At 34.5% G+C, this 20,645-nt stretch overlaps 1 protein-coding gene across 1 annotated transcript; it reads right to left on the bottom strand.

Moving 5' to 3' along the window:
• Nucleotides 1–17,244: 17,244 nt before the first annotated feature.
• Nucleotides 17,245–18,557, bottom strand: LOC109192555 (protein EXORDIUM-like 2). Its single transcript, XM_019343247.1, has one exon. The coding sequence runs from the start codon at nt 18,527–18,529 to the stop codon at nt 17,477–17,479; it is 1,053 nt and encodes a 350-aa protein (XP_019198792.1). The 5' UTR covers nt 18,530–18,557; the 3' UTR covers nt 17,245–17,476.
• Nucleotides 18,558–20,645: the final 2,088 nt, after the last annotated feature.

Here is a 20,645-nt window from a genome sequence, read left to right as displayed (position 1 = left end):
TGAAGAAAATAAAAAGCAAAGTGAGGACATTGATGGTGAAGATGAAGATGATGAGGTCTATGATGAATGCATTGAGATGGAAACACCAAGTTGGGGAGAAAGTGTAGAGTTGCAAGGGAATGGTGATAAGGAACAACTTGAAGATGGTCCAATTGAAGAAGTGCTTAAGAAAGATGAAGTTGATGGAATGTGTGGCACAAACAAGGAATGCCCTCTATTGGATGACACTCCCTTGGGTGAGAACTTTAGAATAACTTGGGAACCGGGAGGTGTCAATGTTTATGAAAGTGGAGGCTCTCATTGGCCTATTTCCATATCCAAGGATTCTTCTTTTGTTTTAGTGCATGAAGATGACCCAAGATTCTCCCTACTTGCCAAAGATGAGGAAAATGAAGAAGAGGAAAAAATTAGAGATCAAGAAAAGGATCAAGTTCATAGCTACTATCTTGATCCAAGGTTTAGGAAGAAATCCTTGTTTGAATTATGGATTAAAAATGGCTTTGAGGAAGGGATATGTTTGAAGTTTGATTTGGATGAGCATAATGTCTTTAACTTTGAAGTGATGAACTTGAGCTCCAAGGAATTTATTGATGAGCGTCACTTGAAAACATACTTGGAAGGAAAAGTTGATAGAAAGATGGGAATTTTTCTCCTTCAATCCCTTGATGGTTGATTTTGAGAGGTTGAGTCGAGCTAGCGACGTTAAACTTAGCGCTTCATGGGAGGCACCCCATGTTATCTTTCATTTTATTGCACTTTACTTTCTTCTTTATTTTTCTTTACACTTTTATTTTTGATATATCATGCTCTCACTTGTGCTTATTGTGCTACTTTTTCTCCCTTGTGCTTTATTTTCTTTTACATCGAGGACGATGTAATTTCTAAGTGTGGGGGGTGGACAAAATATTGGAAAAATTTGAAATTTTGAAACTTTTTGAAACCTTGCTTGGATGAGTCATTGTGCATAATGTTGGGTAAATTTCTTATCTTTGCTTGAAGTTGTGATCACTCCCTCTTTGTTGGTTTGTGGTTTGATTTGGTGGTGCTTGTTGCGATGCAATTTGTGATTGATGATTTGAGGTATAACACATGATTGATCTATTCTCTTGCCAATTGCCTTGTTAACCACTTAATAAATGAATAAATTCTTGATCTTGTGTGTTATGCTTTGCTAGTGAAGGCTTATGTGAGATTCCGGTCATGGTTGTTTTGCTAGAACTTGCCTCATTACTCTCCAAGTGAAGTCTAATATTTGCATGTTTAGAAATGATTTAGGCCATTTTTGTTTAGCCTGAGCCTTTCAAGCCTACCATTTACACATGTGTTTACCACTAGTTGTCCCCGTTGAGCCTTTTGTGTTTGTTTAATAAGTGCTAAGCACTTGTCCCTTCATTGTGATTGTTTTTCCTTGTGTTAACCCTCATCATTTAACCCTTAACCCCTAGCCAAAATATTTCCCTCCACCCTTGAGAGAATAGAGCATTTATTCTTTTTCTTTGAAGAGATCTTTATTGGAGCTTGTTTTGTAAGTAATTCTCTTGATAATTTTGTCTAAGTGTGGGGCTATTGGTTCATGGAATAAGTTTGTTTATTGTTTTGCAATGAAAGAAAAGAAGAGAAAAAACAAGAATGATGAGAAAATTGAGAAAAAAGTCATGAAAAAAGAGATGAAATGAGAAAAATGAAAAGAAAAGAAGAAGAATAAAAGTTTGAAGTTTGTTTTGAGAGTTGTACTCAACCCCCACCATTTTAGAGGTTTGTTTTGTACGTCCTTTAAGTCTTGTTTGCTCCTTTGTTCATAAATGTCATATCTCTTCTAGCTCCAATTGTGAATAAATGTGAAGTTCTCTCCTTTGTTTATTTTCCTTACCCCTTCTTTGTTAGTCATTCACCCTTAGCCCCATTACAAGCCAAATAAAAGTCCTACTTGATCTTAGCATGTAATCTTAGAGTTGAACTAGTGGGAGTATGAAGGGCAAGCCTATGGAATCTCATTCAAAGCCAAGTTTTGCATAATCTCAACTTAGCATTTGTGCACACTTGATCATCACACACTTTAATAATTTTGGTGCATGGTTATTGGCTTGAGAATTGAACTTGTGTGGAAGGCTAAAATGATTCTTGAAACAAGTTGTCTTGTAGCAAGTTGGGTTGTGGTTTGATAGGTTGTGCAAAGTGGGAGTGTGATCAATTTCATTGCTAGGATGGTGATTTATTTCTTGTTTTTGCTTGAGGACAAGCAAAGGTTTAAGTGTGGGGGAGTTGATAAGTGCATTTATGTCCATATTTTTACCCCTTGTATAGACATTTTTTGAGTGACAAACACTTTGATTTTATGCAAAGAAGTGCCTTAATTCCTTTGTTTATATCTTTTGATGCATAAATTGTAGAGTGCAGGCAATTGTGTACTTTTGAGGTATTTTGGATGAATTTGGAGTCAATGAGAGCCAAATATGAAGCTATGGAGATGGATGCAACACTTCCAAAGGAGTCTAGGGTGGTTCTTTCAATGGTCTTGGTCATGTGGGCAAACCAAAGCAAAAGAGAAGCAAGCGACCATGCAATTGCAATTCCCGACCTGCACGTCGATGTCATGGTTTTTGGACCATATCTCAAGATAAAAACATCCAAATTACATGATTCTTGTCCCATTTCAAAGAAGACTCAAAGGGCTACAACTCATATTCAGACATCAAAGCCTAAAAAGGAAGCCACAGTGGTCAAAACCATCCTTGAAGTTGAAGTTCCAGACTTACAGATTTCGTCCAAAACTGACAAGTGTTTGGTAATTTGACCATATCTCGGACTAGGAATGTCCAAATGCAGTGATTCTTGCGCCATTTGAAAGAAGACTCGAAGGGCTACAACTTTCATGAAGACATCGAAGCCTAATTCTGAAGATAAAAGGGTCAAAATCAGCCTACAAAATGGAGTTCTGTTGCAGAGTAGAGCTCGACGCGTCGAGAAATTTCTCGACGCGTCGAGATTGGGCAGAATGTCGCGATTTTCTTACTGTAAATGTTCGACGCGTCGAAACCCCCCGTCTCTGCTCTATTTTAGCTGAGTTTTCACTCATTTCTACTCGGTTTTGAACCCCATTCGAACCCTAACTATTTTCTACTCTTTCTTTTCATATTTTAGTATTAGATTAGGTGTAGATTTAGGTTCTTTATCATATTTCAAGCTTGTATTGAAGGATCTACACTTGGATTTCAAGATTCTACCATCCATTTTCAATAGAGAAGCTTTCCTTCCTTTTATCCATTTCTTTTGCAAGATTTATGTTTGTTACTTATGCTTTTGTGTTCTTTATGTTATTTAATCATGAGTAGTTAGTTTATGGACTTGAGTTAGGGTTGTATTATCTATCTTGATGCTTGATTTGTGACTATTGCAAAAAGGGGAAGAACTCTAACCTAGGGTTCTTGAGTTTATGAAGGATTTGTGTTTGTATATTGTTAATGCTTGGTGTACAACATTCATTGACATGTTTTGGAGGATTCTTGGCCTCAATGAGAGTTGGGTTAAGATTCCTAGCTACTTCTTGCATAAACCCGATTTTTCCTATGAAAATGGGGGAAGTTGGGGGCTTTTGATGCTTTGTGTGCTTGATGGACTTGGAATTGATTTACCACGAAAGTGGGGCAATTCCTTGTTCTAATCCTTGTTTATTAATCATGAGAATGGTTCGTAGACTAGGATACCTACGTGCATTCCCGCTTGTTTCCTTGGTTACTTGTTCTCCCCAATCCTTAGGTTGTGCTATGCATCTAGATGATAATGCTCCCTAGCTTGAGTCCTATTTCTTTATTTTGTGTTTATCTTTGTGTATATGTGTTAGTCTTATCATTTCCTTAAACTTGTAGTTTGCTTAGCTTCTTGTTGATTTCCTTATGCTAGTGCCTAGTTTATTGTGATTGCATATTGCGTGCCATATCCCCCAATCCCCTGAGGACGATATAACACCCGAGCTCACATCTTATTTTTGCTACACCAAGTGTCATGTACTTGAACTAGCTCGTGAGAAACAATTTTATGAAGTCATTCTCTACTATCACGAGGCATCATCATGGTGTGACAGTAACTCTTGAGGAAAATATTTTGGAGGCATCCTCTGCTACCACGCGACTTCATCACGACGTGAGAGGGCTCGTGACCCAAATGTTCTTGCGAGGTGATCAAGGCCGTCATGTTGCATCATCACAGTACAGTGTGACGTGCCTTGTGACGCAACATTATTTTGGGAAATATAAATAGGAAAAATTCAATTCTATTTGGGGCTTTTTGACTTTTGATTCATTTTTAGATTTCCTAGTTAGTTACCATTCACTTGTAGAATTCAACTACCAATTTCAAAGTATACTTTCCATTTTTTAGAATCATAGAATTTACTTTCCAAATTTCAATTGCAATTACAATTTCAAATGCAATTACAATTCCAATTCAAGTTCTAGTTAGATTCAATTTCTTGGAGCAAAGATTGAAGACTTGGATTTGCATTTTCATCTTCAAATAGATATGTATTTTATTTCATTGCAATTTTCTTATTTGCTTTTTATATTGCTTTTATTTTATGATAGGGATGTAGATTAGATTCATGGTGATGTGACCTTGAATTGGTTGAGTAAGAGAGATAAGACCTGGCTTTGATGATGTTAATTAATATGATTGAGTTCCGATTAGGAAGTGATTACCTAATCTATACTCATGGGTTAATTAACCTGCAATTTTGAGAAAATAATGGAAACATGCATGGAATGTCAAGACCAATTAAGGTGTTTTATGAAATGCCTCTTAACCACTTATGAGTCATGAGAATGTCCTTTTAAGTATTCTAAGAGTGTAGAGTGACCTTAACCATGTTAAATTCACAATTTTTGAACTCTATATTCACAATTTTTAAATTCTATATTCACAATCTTTAAACTGAATATTCACAATTTTAGATCTCAATATACAAAATTACAGAACTCAATATTCACAATTTTTGAACTCTATATTCACAAATTTTGATCTCAATATACAAAATTGCATAACTCGATATTCACAATTACAGAACACTATATTCACAATTTCATAACTTTATATTCACAATTAAATAACTCTATATTCACAATTACAGAACTGAATATTCACTCGTTGAGTTGTTTTTAATATTTTCTTTTTTAAAAAAAAAAAATAAAAACGGTGCCACTAACATCACCGTTATTTTCATATGCGTAAACTGCATCATTTTGGACATAAGTCTACCTTGCAAGGTGTATACGGGTCCATGACATAACTATTATAATAAAATACATGCTATAGGGGTGGGATTCTTAAATTCACGTACGAATTTTATAAAATTAAAATTAAAATTAAATCCTTTTTCCTCTTTCTTTTTTTTTTTTTTTTTTTTTTTTTACATTTTCTTTTGTTTGGTGTTTTTGCTTTTATATTTGAATGACGAATCATATTCCTACCAAACTCCATGGAAGTGCAATTTCATGGTCTAATTTGAGGGAATTGCAATTCCACGAATTTACAATTCCCACCAATCCTGAAATTGCAATTATTAGGGTCTCATAGGAATTGCAATTATTTAGGACTTTACTAAAAATTGATTGAAAAATATGGTTACTAAAAATCAGAGTTTATATAAAGTTCTAAACCAATTAAACTGGTTGAAATCAGAAAAATATGAAGAGGCAAAAATGCCATTATTAAAAATAGAAAAAGTCATGAGAAGGATTAAAAATGTCCAAAAAATAATAGTCTGTAATGACAAAAACGATAGTCATGTCCCTTTCAATCTCGCATACCAAACAATGTAAATTTAAATTCTATTTTATTCTTTCTTTTTCCGACACGATAGTCATGTCCGTTTCAATCTCGCATACCAAACAATGTAAATTTAAATTCTAAACCAATTAAACTGGTTGAAATCAGAAAAATAACAAAAATATATATATATATGAAGAGACAAAAATGCCCTTATTAAAAATAGAAAAAGACATGAGAAGGACTAAAAGTGTCCAAAAAATAATAGTCTGGAATGACAAAAACGATAGGTATGTCCCTTTCAATCTCGCATACCAAACAATGTAAATTTAAATTCTATTCTTTCTTTTTCCGACACGATAGCCATGTCCGTTTCTCTTAACCTCCGACCTTGTGATTAACAGCCACACGCTCTAACCAACTGAGCTATTCCAGCTTTGTATTTTGTTGGGAAGAAATTTGCATTAATCCTTTCAATAGCATAGAGCAAATCGCTACTCGAGTTCCCTTTTCTCAGAGAAACCCAGGACGATGTAGCAAAGAATGTGGAAAAGAGTTTTTGACCTAATCTCACGAAGGCTTTTGGCTTCGAAGCCAAAAGTACCAAACCTCTACTATTTTCTCCATTAATCAATCTTAAAATAATAAGCAAGGATGTTTTAGGCAATGATGGAGTTTATACTGCCCATGCTAACAAAAGTTATAGGCCAATGAATCCTTATAGATAAGGATGTCATTTAATTATTTGTTGTCATTCACCACAAAAATTTATAGGTCACACTAAAACTAGCGAGGTGTACAGAGTAGTGACCTTTTTAGCTATCCCAAAAGTTTTTATTGGTACTTTTTATTACGGAGTAAATGTTTAGTTAATAGTGAGGAGCCCTACATGGTTGATGAAAGAGGCAGGTAATTTCTTTTAAAAAAAAGGGCGTTATAGAAGGTGGTAGCTTGAGGTGACTTAATTGGAGACTTTTAGGTGTTCATTTGTACTACGGATTGCTTTAATATTGTTTGACTAAACCAATTATGTGATCGGTTGTGTAGGAAGAAGTAAGTTTGGAAATATGCCAAGGTTTGAAGTAAAGTAGGGCTAAATCCACAACAATTTGGATTTAAATTGGACAAAGTAAGGTGAAGAGGCCGGCCAGATGGGGAAATGTGGTTGTCACAAAGACTTTCACTCACGTGAAGGGTGGCGTGAAACACAACTTCAGAAAGTGATTTCTACCGTCACGAAGGATGTCACGCAGTTAAAAGACTTTCATGAGACCAACTTCAAAATCCGGACTACCTATTTTAATTTAATGAAGGATGTCACGCATGTGAAGGATCTTGTGAAAATGAACTTCATACTTTCATAGAGATCGAAAGTCAAAGTTATCAATCGTTATGTTGTGCAACCGTGTAAACCATGCTTGGTGCACACGGTTGCAAACGACGCCGTTTCACTATGGTGGAGCCGCGGAGTAACTGTGCCGTTAGTGGCACCGTTTAACTCCACCAATCAATTTTTTTTTTTTAAACTCCAATCGGCGGGATTTCCACCATTTTCGGTGTGGATATATAGTTCACCAATTCTGGAAATATAGTTCACTAATTCTGGATATATAGTTCATTAATTCTGGATACATAGTTCACTAATTCTAGATATATAGTTCATTAATTCTAAACATATAGTTCATTAATTCTGAACATATAGTTCATTCATTATGAATACACAGACGCAACAAACTGCCATAAGCCAAAACAGAGTAGTGAGAGTACCAGTAACCGGTGTTGATTTATAGTTTATTAATTCTGGATATATAGTTCATTAATTTTAGATATATAATTAATTAATTCTGGATATATAGTTCAAATTATGCATACCATAACGCCGTTAACGGCAATCGAAAATATATATTTTTTTAAAATCGAACGTCAAAACGACACCGTTTTTTTATCTGTGTGTACACTGCATAATGCACATGGTTGCACGACATAATTTGCCCAAAGTTATCACGTGATTTTTTACTCTCGCTAGAGGCCTCGTAACATGCTAAATTCAAGAGCGCAGCATTGTCACCCTAACTCGTCTTATATATTGGGTGCGTAATAAGTTATTGTTGCGATGAATTGCGGGACAAATCTCCTTTGGCAGAGAGCTAATTTTAATTAAGAACTGGCTAAAATAATATAATACAGCTTCTGCCAGAGGGAGAGTCGCCCAGTAATGCATCTTCACTACCTTGATTTTGATTTGATTTTGATATTTGCCGCTGTGCCATGGAGTCCTGGACGTAGAGAATCTATTTATAAGTGAAAGGAGGAGGAGAAGAAGAAAGATATATTTGCATTCTGTTGAAATTAAATTGATATACTCATCGTGTTGCAATAAAGATGTAATAATTGCATGTACTCATCCTAGAGAGAGAACAAAAATTACAAGAATATAACTTTAATTACAGTGCTGCAGGAAGGCTTTTTTTTTTTTTTTTTTTTTTTTTTTTTTTTTTTTTTTTTTTTTTTTTTAATAATAGTGATGAGGAAATTTAAAGTCACTATGCGAGTTGTATACGTGGTAAATCCTGTCTTGTGACTTTAGTTGGTAAAAGATCATAAAGAGTTAAACCAATTTAGAGAGTTTGTGATTACCAAGTCAACAGCTTGACCAACTTGGCTGAGTTGTCCCCTTTACATCCTTGTTGTGATGTGTGTGCTCGACAAATTTTTTTTTTTTTTTTTTTTTTTTTACACTTTTCTGATATACACTTTTAAATTTTAATTTGAGTTGTAAACTTTTCAAAATTATGTATTTTTTACTTAAAGAATGTGACAATAATAATAATAATAATAATAATAATAATAATAATAATAATAATATTATTATTATTATTATTATTATTATTATTATTATTATTATTATTATTATTATTATTATTATTATTATTATTATTAGGAATAAGGGTCAAATAGGCCACTCAACTGCACACTAAATTACAATTAGGCCATCAAACTCAAAAACAATGCAATTAGGTCCTTGAACAGCACAAAAGTGGAGATTGATTATCATTTTGTTCGTGATCGAGTAGCTTCGGGCAATATCCAAGTCAACTTCATCTCCACAAAGGATCAACTTGCTAATATCTTCACCAAAGCTCTGCCTGGACCTAGATTTTCTTCCTTAAGGGACAAGCTACAGGTTACTAGTATACACTGTGCTTGAGGGGGAATATTAGGACTCTATGTATATGAGTCTGTTTAGAACTTCTTATCCTTGTCACACTGTGACTCTCTACTTCTTATCATTGTCACACTGTGACTCTCTATTCTATATATTCACATCATCTGATCTCATTGTAATCAAGTTCAGAAAATATAATACAATCAGTTCTCATCCATCTCACGAAGACTTTTTGCTTCAAAGCCAAAAGTACCAAACCTTTACTATTTTCTCCATTAATCAATCTTAAAATAATAAGCAAGGATGTTTTAGGCAATGATGGAGTTTATAGTGGCCATGCTAACAAAAGTTATAGGCCAATGAATCCTTATAGATAAGAATGTCATTTAATTATTTGTTGTCATTATTCACCAAAAAAATATGTATAGGTCATAGTAAAACTAGCGAGGTGTACATAGCAGTGACCCTTCTAGCTATACCAAAAGTTTTTATTGGTACTTTTTATTACGGAGTAAATGTTTAGTTAATAGTGAGAAGCCCTACATGGTTGATGGAAGAGGCAGGTAATTTCTTTATCAAAAAGGGCGTTATAGAGGGTGGTAGCTTGATGTGAATTAATTGGAGATTTTTAGGTGTTCATTTGTACTACGGATTGCTTTAATTTGGAATAATATTGCTTGACTAAACCAATTATGTGATCGGTTGTGTAGGAAGAAGTAAGTTTGGAAATATGCCAAGGTTTGAAGTAAAGTAGGGCTAAATCCACGACAATTTGGATTTGAATTGGACAAAGTAAGGTGAAGAGGCCAGATGGGGACATGTGGTTGTCACAATGACTTTGACCCTGTTTGGTAAATGGCTGTTAGCTGTTAGTTAATTGTATGTGTTAATTAGAAGGTTTAATTAGCTGATAACATTAGCTGATTGTAGAAAAGTGTTTGGTAAATTAGTTGTTAGTTGATAGCTGTTTAATATAATTTCTTTTCTGAAAAAGCTAATTGAAAAAGTTGTTTGGAATGGTCCTGTTTGGTAAAATGGCTGTTAGCTGATAGCTGTTTGCTGTTAGCTAATTGTGTTAATTAGAGGGTGTAAATAGTTGATAACATTAGCTGATTGTAGAAAAGTGTTTGGTAAATTAGCTGTTAGCTGATAGCTGTTTGGTATAATTTCTTTTCTCAAAAAGCTAATTGAAAAAGTTGTTAGGAGTAGCTTTTTTAATTTTAGCCTTTTGAAGTTGCAAAAGGCTAATTAACCAAACATTTATATTGATATTTTAACTAAATCAAACAATTAATAGTGGTCAAATAAGCTAAAATTGGCATATAGACCACTCACGTGAAGGGTGGCGTGAAACACAACTTCAGAAAGTGATTTTTGCTATCACGAAGGATGTCACACAATTAAAAGACTTCATGAGACCAACTTCAAAATCCGGACTCTACCTACTTTAATTTAATGAACGATGTTATGCATGTGAATGATCTTGTGAAAATGAACTTTATAGAGATCGAAAGTTAAAGTTATCACGAGATCTGTTACGCTCGTGAGAGGCCTCGTAACATGCTAAATTCAAGAGCGCAACATTGTCACCCTAACTTATAAGTTATTGTTGCGATGAATTGCGGGACAAATCTCCTTTGGGAGAGAGCTAAATTTAATAATAAAGCTTCTGCCAGAGGGAGAGTCGCCCTGTAATGCATCTTCACCTTGATTTTGATATTTGCGCTGTGCCATGGAGTCGTGGAAGTAGACAATAATCTATTTTTATAAGTGAAAGGAGGAGAAAAAGAAGAAGAAAGATATATTCATCGTGTTGCAATAAAGATGTAATAATTGCATGTACTCATCCTAGACTCCCTAGAGAGAACAAAAATTACAAGAATATAACTTTAATTACAGTGCTGCAGAAAGGCAACCTTTTTCTTTTTTTAATAGTGATGAGGACTCTTAAAGTCACACGCGAGTTGTGCACGTGGTAAATCCCGCCTTGTGACTCTAGTCGTTAAATATCATAAATCATTTTAATTGTCCGCATGCTGTGAACTTGTAAGTTTGTGATTACCAAATCAACAGTTTGACCAACTCGATTGAAGTTGCCATTAGCTTTTTACATTCTTGTTGTGATGTGTGTGCTCAACAGCTTTATTTTGTTTTTTATTTTTTGTTTTTTATTTTTTATTTTTTTGTCACTTTTCTGATATTTACTTTTAAATTTTAAATTGAGCTGTAAACTTTTCAAAATTATGTATTTTCTTATTGAAGAATGTGTTATTTCTTAATTAAAAATTTAAAACAATAATAATAATATTATTATAAGGAAACTGACATTTTTCATCTATAAATTATCATAAAATATATATATTTTTTATCTTTCAATTATATTTTTTGTGACTTTTCATCAATCAATTATCTGCGAAATAGTCTCTTTTTTTTGTTCCTGGTTTCTATTACGGTAAGTTAAAAACACAAATTTGTTATATATATATAAGAGTACAAACTCACATGAGAGACTAGAGACATGTTCTTAAAAATTAAAAACAAAAAACTCAATTTCAACAATTTATATATTTAGAAAAATCTAATGAATTTGATGCAATTTGAAAATAAAACGTTGTGACATTCTAGTATTTTTCTCTAACTTTTTAACATTATAGAATGCATTTTTGAATAAACCCCAAACCTAAATAAATAAATAAATTTTATACCTAAATTGTAAATACTAAATCCTAAGCAGTAAAAAATGAATTCATATGCTAAACTAAAAATTGAAACACTAAAAAACTAAACTATAAACTCTTCGAAAGTGTAATGCTCCTAGGATTTACCTTTTAAATGTAGTGTCGCACCATATAAGATTGGAAAGTGCACTATTAAAATCGTAAAAATTTGTCAAAATGTCACTTTTTCCCTCTTTACTTTAGAACCATTAAATATGATAAGAGATACAACTGATATTGGTTCTTAGTTTTTTATTAGACATGATCATTTTCTTATATATATATATATATATATATATATATATATATATATATATATATAGTGAAAGGTTCTCGTGCGGTTGAATGCTTCTCCTGCGGTTGTGCGGTTATTAATGTGAGTGGGATTTGTACTCAATGTGCGTGAGTGTTATGTCTAATGTGTATGAGATTTGTACTTAATGTGCGTGAATGTGTAAAATGCAGCAGAAAATATGGATATCAGCTTCTTCCCCATCCCCAGTAGCCATTGCCCCCTCCCTGATGATGATGATCCATGTTTTCGTGCAGTTGAAAGGTTCCCGTCCACCACCACCCAATTTCTCGGCCGAAATTATTGTTTTCTACTCTCCAAACCCACTGTACTTTTCGTCTCAATTCAACCACCACCATGATAACCGCCGAAATCATTGTTTTCTATATATATATATATATATATATATATATATATATATATATATATATAGTATTTTAGTATTATTTGCTCAACACTAAGCTCGATTCTTCTCTGAATCAACTTGTGTGAAAGAATGCCTCTTATCAAAAGAGGAAGAAAGATGGGGGAGATGAAAGATTAGATGTCGACATCTGTGTCGAAAGATGTCGATCAAAATTCCCTTTTATTCCATTCATCTTTCAACCAAAATTCTTTCTGCCAAAGCCATGTTTTACGAGGAGCCATTGTTGTGTAGTAAGGGATCGGAGCTGAGGCTCTCATCTGGCTCTTCACTCTTCAAAAGAGACAAAACTCTAGTACCAGAAGGTGAAATCGTCCACCCTAAAAATGATAAATTATGGTGACTCAGTTGATCAATAGCGATTAAACTTTTGTTCATTACGCATTAGGAATCCCTCATTTTGAGAAGTTTTTCCCACATAACCCGACATTACCCGTTGGTCAGACACAATCATTAGTCTCTTATAACAATTTCACTTTTGTAACCATTTGAGCTGTAAATATGGGCAAATAAAGTGCCTCATTAAAATGAATCATTTCAATTGAAGTTGATGGGATAATTAATAATGGATCCAAACCAACCCTTACTACATGTACTTACAAATCTCAATTTTACTCATTGATATGACCGACTATGATAAATTATTTTTTTCACTTGGTACCAATACAAATATCTACATCAAAATTTTGTGTGTGAAAATACAAATATAATTAAGAGTAGAAAATAAGAATATACATAGCATTTTCCAATACATTATCCCAATTTATTCCAATTACTTTAGTCAATTCAAAGGCATACAATAGTCTTGTTTGAAATGTCTTGTCAACCTATAGATAATAGTCTCAACCAAGACATCTCAGAAAATCTGACTTGACAAGAAGTACATACATAGCTAAGAACGTTGCAAAATACAAGTACTATTTGTACTATATGTACTCCAAGATTCAATGGCATATTTTCCCTTCCGGCCATCCACTCAGTGCATGCCGCATCTGCAAATGTGATTTCAAGAGCATCAAATCAAACAAAGCTAAAAAGGGTACGGACCAAAAGATTTCCTTTCCCAGCTGTTCTTGAAATCTATTGCGAATATGAATAGAGGGGGACCATGCATCCATGAAAAAATTAAGAGAAAGAGAAATGAATTGAAGGAATTGTGGTGGCATATGCTTCCTGGTTCTTGGCATATCCCAAACTCAGGTGCGGACCTATTGCCATATATAAACCCTCCATATGGTCATCTTTATGTGGCAAGATAATGAAGCTGCATGCGTTCAATAATGCCATTTCAAAACAGAAAAATATTGATTGAGTAATGTGGTTAATTGCATGGCGAAAAGTGGGAATAGGAATAACAGTGCAATTCTCCTTAGGCATGGTAATGGAAGGCTATGCAGCATGCATAAAATTCAACTGCATATGCCTCTTTCCTTTGCCAAAGGAGAATTGCCCTGCCATTCAATTCCCTCCCACAATCATTTTTTATCTTATCTGCAGGGAAATCCATGCCAGAGTCAGCGTGTAGATTATCATCTTGCTTTGTGTTGGACGGCGGCTTGGAGAGTCGGGCCCAGCATCGTACCATTGAAACGTGGCGCTGACTACTATGCAAGTATAATGAAAAAAAGTTACACTTTTGTTAGTTACTTGCTATAACTTTTGTAGTGATAACAACTGATATCAAATCATGTTGTGCAGTTGAGACTGGTATGTGCTAGGAGATAGTTGTTATCAAATCATGTTGTGCAGTTGAGACTGGTATGTGCTAGGAGAGGTAATATATGACATATTTTAGACAGGACAAATTGTTGACGTAATACGCTGGATTGAGTTAGTTATCAAATCAAGAGTTTTTAATTTGACAATTCATAGTCATTTAATTAAAATTTTTTTATGATAATATTGTTCATTTAATTTTTTTTTTTTCCAATCCCCGTGTCCAACATTACGATTAGGGATACAATTTGTGAAGGTACGTGCTACACGAGTGTAAGGACATTATTAGTTCGAGATGTTTTGAAGCTAATGACATTACACTTTATTCTTGGGATAAAGAGTAGAGTAAGAGATAGATGCAGCTTTCAATGATGTCTATGATGATGTAGTTATCTTTTTCAAGTCGCTATAAATTTTTTTTTTTTTAATATGACAAATGGAAAACTTGTAATTAGTTGATTTTGTTGTGAGTTTGTCTCTGTTTTTTTAAGAGTTGGGTCAATGTGTTTCCTTTATTTGTGTTATTGATTTTTTTTAATTGGGGTTTAATAAAATTCTTTAATTAAAAACATCAATAGCATTACTCTTTAAAAAATTGATAAATCTATTACTATCATAAGTATGAGACTGTCCAATTAATTAAATATCAAGAATCATACGTGATAGTGTGGGCTAAGTTTATTGAGTCGTTATGCTGTGCATCCGTGTGCACCATGCATGGTGCACACGAATGTAAAAACGACGTCGTTTTGACGTCGACTCAAAAAAAAAAAATTCGGAATTGCATAATTACGTATTCATAATTTCATAACTATACATCCAGAATTGCATAACTATACATCCAGAATTGCATAACTACACATCCATAACTTCATTACTATACATCCAGAATTGCATAACTATACATCCATAATTGCATAACTATACATCCAGAATTGCATAACTACACATTCATAACTTCATTACTATACATCCAGAATTGTATAAGTACACATCTATAACTTCATAACTATAAATCCAAAATTGCATAACTCCATAACTATACATTCAAAATTGCATAACTACACATCCATAATTTCATAACTATAAATCCAGAATTGCATAACTATACATCCATAATTTCATAAGTATACATTCAGAAATTATGCACAACATAATGTTGTTGACGGGAATCGAAATTGATTTTTTTTTTTTAAAGTTGGATGCGCGAGTTTTTAGTAAAAACGACGTCGTTTTTGAATCGGTATACACCATACATGGTGCACACGGATGCACAACATAATTTGCTAAGTTTATTGACTAACACTAGAGAGATGATAATACAAGTCCAAATAAACGGGCATAAAAAATACACGTTATAGGGGTTGAACTCATATAGCCCATGGGTTATCCACTTCCAAAAGATAATAATTTTTTTTAAATTTACCCTTTCATTTCTTTTTTTTCTTTTTATTATTATTATTATTATTATTATTATTATTATTAGGCTAAAGTGTCATCCCGCACCATAAACCCTAACCGATTCTTCATGCCGTATCCTGATCTTTTATAACTGCTATTTCGATCCACAAACTAAAAAAATTTTGTCCTCTAGCCTTTTTTGCAGGTTACCATCAAGTTACCATTATAAGTGGAGGTGTTTTTTTTATTAACTTATTTAAATATGTATAAATATGACATGTCATTTTTTTTTTTACTTTCTCAACATTTTTTCTCTCTCCCTTCTTCTCCGGTTGATCTGTTCCCGTTTACGACATAATCCGGCGAGGCGGGGCAACTACGTTCAGCGTTTGGAGGATCGCTTTCTTCATTCCGGAATGACTTCACGTCGTGATGGGGATTTTGGTCCTCACCCTCGGCCAAGACTTGCCGGTGAAACTGGGATTTTCGGCTCGACGGAAGTTGTCTTACACTGTAAAGCTGCCAAAGATGTGTGGGCCTGTTCCCCCTTCACCAACACTGTAAATACATTCCAGTATGGCTTGGATGGTTGCAAGTTGCAACAGTAAAATCCCAATGGCCTTCATCTTCAACTCCATATGGTATACCCGCAATGGTCACAAATGGGAGAACACCCCTCTTGATCCAATGGTAACGTGGAGAGCTGCTGATTCTCAATACTCAAGCTGGACATCGGCACACAACAGAACTACAATCTACAAGGTTACGAATATAGCTGTCCAGGCCAGTCATCCCGGGAAGTAATATCCTGACGACGATAAGGCGGCGACTAACCGTAGCAGCTCGTCATCGGTCATTTTGTGCGGCTCCAGAGACTTCTTTTCGTCTAGGTTCGTACTAGCATTCAAGGGTGGCCGCGGCAGAGGTGGATCGGAGGACTTTGTGGGTGGTGGTGATAAAAATGAAGAAGGCTATAGATCGAGATTGCTACGCACAGACCAGACATAGGGAGCGCCGGAGAAGAAAAAAAAAAGAACAGAGAAGAAGGAGGGAGGTCAAACTTTGTTTTTTAGTTTTTTAATTAAAAAAGCTTACCTGTACTCCATCTCACATTTGTAATTAAAATCAATAAGCCACATCAGATACTACCTGTTCCATGTCATCAGGTTTACAGGAAAACCTGCTAAAAAGGCTGGGCGACAAAAAAAAATTAGTTTGTGGATCGAAACAGCAATTATGAAAGATCAAGGTGCGGCATGAAGAATTGCATATGGTTCAGGGTGCAGAATGACACTTTAGCCTTATTATTATTATTATTATTATTATTATTATTATTATTATTGTTATTAAATTTTAATGTTCAATCATGAATGACTGAATTTAGTGGATTGTTATTTTGTTACTTCACTTACTCAAAACTTGGAACTTGTAACTTGGAACAAATTGTGATCAAGTTTAGAATTAAGTATTGTGTATTATATTCCATATTTTTAGTATTTGTGTAATGAAGTGTTCTGTTAGTTTTTTAAAAACTTAATAAATGCATAATATTATTATATTTCAGTTTTTGGAAGCTTGCAAGTTGCAACCACACTCTCCGTACAAAAAGGTTGTCGAATTGGCAGTCTTTTTGTACAACTTTTTATTTTTTAATTCATATTTTCTTTATTTGGTTTTTTTCTTTTTATTATTGTATTTCTTTTTATTTTATTTTATTTTATTTTATTTGTATTATCTAATTAAATTATTATTATAAAAAAATAACATATTAATAAATAAGTACACAAAATTTTCATTTGATTTATAAATACATATACAATGCATACAAATTAAATTCATCATACACTTATTACTCATCTAATAATTTCTTCATATTTGTTTTTATTTCCTACTTTTTAAAATTTAAAAGATTTCAATTATATTTTGAATTTGTAAATCTTAATTGAGTTTTAGTTTTATCATTTAACATTTCCCTTGCAAACTGGATATAGTTGTCCACCTCAGACGAGTGGTGCGCATGCAGACTTCGCGGGATCCCACATGGCTGGGAGCAAGAACTTTCGCTTGTTCGCACCATGCGCATTGTAACTGGCCCCCGTGGTCTTATCTACCAGGACTTTACCAGGGTTTCCCGGGTAAGACCCCGTCCCGAACATCCCCGTGCAGGCGCTGACTGCCTCCATCGAAGCCTCGGCTGGACCTTGGAAATAGCCGTTTTTAAACGGGTTCGTCACGGTTCCCGCCAAGACGGTGGCGAGGTTGATGATCATCCCGTCGATGCCAACATCTCCGTTGGGCGCGACTAGAGGAGGTGTCTGAGGGCCCTGAATGGGCTTATGAAACGGCCATGCACATTGCCCCGGGCATTGAGTCTCCGAGTTACCCACCCAGGCGTATGCAACCTGTTTCTCCCCTGCCGTCGACCCGTGAGAGCCACACCTCTTGCAGAACCCGTCCACAGAAACATCTTTATCGGTCAAGACAACATTAACACACCCCTCAGTATTCCCACCCTTGGACGCCAATTGCACAATTTGGTCATCCTTGAGTGTCTTTCCGAGCGAGCAGTTTTCCTCGAGTATTTGTTTTCCAATGACTATAGTGGAGGGTCCTCCACCCTTATACTTCTCAGTGGTCTTCCACCAAGACTCAACAGAAGGCGTCGGAGCATCTACCGTCTTAAGGGACTCAAGAAAATCAACGATTATAGAGCGTTGGGTGGGCGTGAACTTCCCGTACCATATAAGATTAACGGTGATCGAGCCCTTCAAAAGGGTGCCTTTGTGGTACTCGAGGACAACCTGCGGCTCCTTAACTAGTTCCCCAAAGGATGGCTCCGGAATGACAGCGAGAAAACAGATGAGCAAAGCAACGGCGGAGGCCGTGGCACAATTGTTAATGGCAGCCATGATTGATAAGGCCAGAGCTTTTAGATGGAAGGAAGATTGAGCTTTGGAATTGTTTGAGAAGGGAGAAATGGGAGGTGTTATATATACAGTTCTGCCAACCTCAAAGCTAAGCTTTTCCCGGACAATACAGACCGTAGACCTCATTTAATGGTCAAGAGTTCCTAAACAATTTCGGTCAGAGAAAAGAAACAAATAAATAATTTGTTTTTATTTATATTGACTAAAATAATAAACACACGAACTTACTGTGTTTTTGCATGAATTCTATTAGTGCTTTGACATGAACCATCTATTGTATTTGGAAAGCTCATAACTTCCTATTATTAAGGATGGCAATTCTCCACTCCGCTCCAGCAGAGGGAGGAACAGGGAGGGGAATATTCTTTCTAATTTGACCGCACTCCGATTTTCTTATTTAAAATATAATATAGGCAAAAGGGTCAAATAGACCGATGTACTAACATTGATTGTTCATTTAGCACTATGAATTAAAATATGGTTTATCTAGGTAATTACACTCCCAATTATTTTTCATCTAGCATTTTTAGCAAGTTTTTAACAAATAACCCATCTAATTTGCTTACATGGAAAAATAAAACAAAACAAAATGCTATCATGTTATTTTTTTCATCTAACTTGCTGTTGTCACTTTTTTTGGCAGAAAAATTCAAATTTTTTTTTTTACGTATTTCCAGATTATGTTGATTTCTTCTACGAATTTTCCAGAAAAACAGTGAATCTATTTTTTCCGTCGACTGTGAAATAAGTATGTTACCATTTTTGTGGTTTTTGAACTCATGGCATTGGCATTGGGCATTGGTTTTTATTTTGGTTTTGGATGGTGCGTTTTTGAGGCTCTTCGGTACACACCTAAGATTGAGGAGTTTGAAAAAAGTTGGTTAATAAACTAAGGGACAACAATAATAAGTATATTGCTCTTCATTCACTACAAGAAAAATCGCAATTCGCGATGGAAAAATTCCGTTGCGAAAACGCGAAATTCAGTCGCAAATCACGTTTTGCGACGGAATTTGTCATTTTTGCGACGGAATCCATTCCGTAGTCTCAAGGCTTGTCGTATTTCATTTCATGACGGAAATAATCCGTCGCGAATGATGGCAACGGAAAATGGTGACGGAATTGTTCGTCGTGAAGTAGGCAACGAAAGTCATTCCGTCGCGAGTCCGTCGTGATTTTGGCAACAGAAATGTTTCTTTCTGTCGCCATTGCATGAAAAAATATTCCGTCGCAAAACTCATATTCCGTTGCAAATTTCTGTTGTGAAATATAACAACGGAAATAATTATTGTCGCGAATCCGTCGCTAACATTTCCATTGCAAATTTTTTATTCCGTCGTAAAAAAACGACGAAACAAATTGTCGTCGCTATTCCGTCGCAAAATTTTCCGTTGCAAATTTTGTCTCTCGTCGCACAAATTCGTCGTAAGAAAACGACGAAAAAAATTTCCGTTGTAATTCCATCGCTAGATATTCCGTTGCAAAATTTGTTTTCCATCACAAAATTTCGTCGTAAAATAATAACGTAACTAATCACTATTGTGATTCCGTCGCATTTTGGATGAAAAAAATCTTTTCGTCGCCATTATTACAATGAATATTCCATCACTAAAATTATATTTCATCGCGATTATGCTAATCTATTATTTTAATATTTTTTTTAATTATTATTATTTTGTTAAAATTCTAATATTTGTATTTAAATTGTTAATGTGCAAACAAAAATACAATATAATTTGTTGTACTTAATACCAAAGTGATGTATAAACAACAATATAGTAATTCATAAAAGAAAAATCAAATCAACGTGAATTCAGTCGTGATTAGGGTGATGATGAAGTACTAGCTTTCTCACTCTCAAGAGCATTTAATCTTTGCTGCATAAGAACCATAGAAGCCTTTAAATTCTCAATCTCATCTAGGACCTTTGCAGAATTAGCATTCTCTGATGGCTGCGAGGTTGATTCTATATTGTCCGATGTCTTAGCATTTATTAGACTAAGAATGAATGTACCATATGAGCCAAGTCCATAAACTCTTTTTTTTTATCATGTCCGCCAACTACATCATAGTACAATTGACTCTCATCTACTTCTTCTCCATTTGTATTAATACCTCCCGTTGCAATGCAATTTGTTCCTGCAAAAATTAAAAAAATTAGTACAATTTTTATAAAAATTCATATATATTCAAAGAAAATCAAGATAAATAAACTTACATGGATTTGTTTGTCTTTTTCAAC

The sequence above is a fragment of the Ipomoea nil genome, unplaced genomic scaffold (assembly GCF_001879475.1).
Source record: "Ipomoea nil cultivar Tokyo-kokei standard unplaced genomic scaffold, Asagao_1.1 scaffold0211, whole genome shotgun sequence".
Classification (NCBI taxonomy): domain Eukaryota; kingdom Viridiplantae; phylum Streptophyta; class Magnoliopsida; order Solanales; family Convolvulaceae; genus Ipomoea; species Ipomoea nil.
This window is presented reverse-complemented; position numbering and strand designations above follow the sequence as displayed.

What these genes read in the sequence shown, in the direction of transcription:
- LOC109192555 (XM_019343247.1), bottom strand. Translation starts at nt 18,529, where the DNA reads ATGAGGTCTACGGTCTGTATTGTCCGGGAAAAGCTTAGCTTTGAGGTT.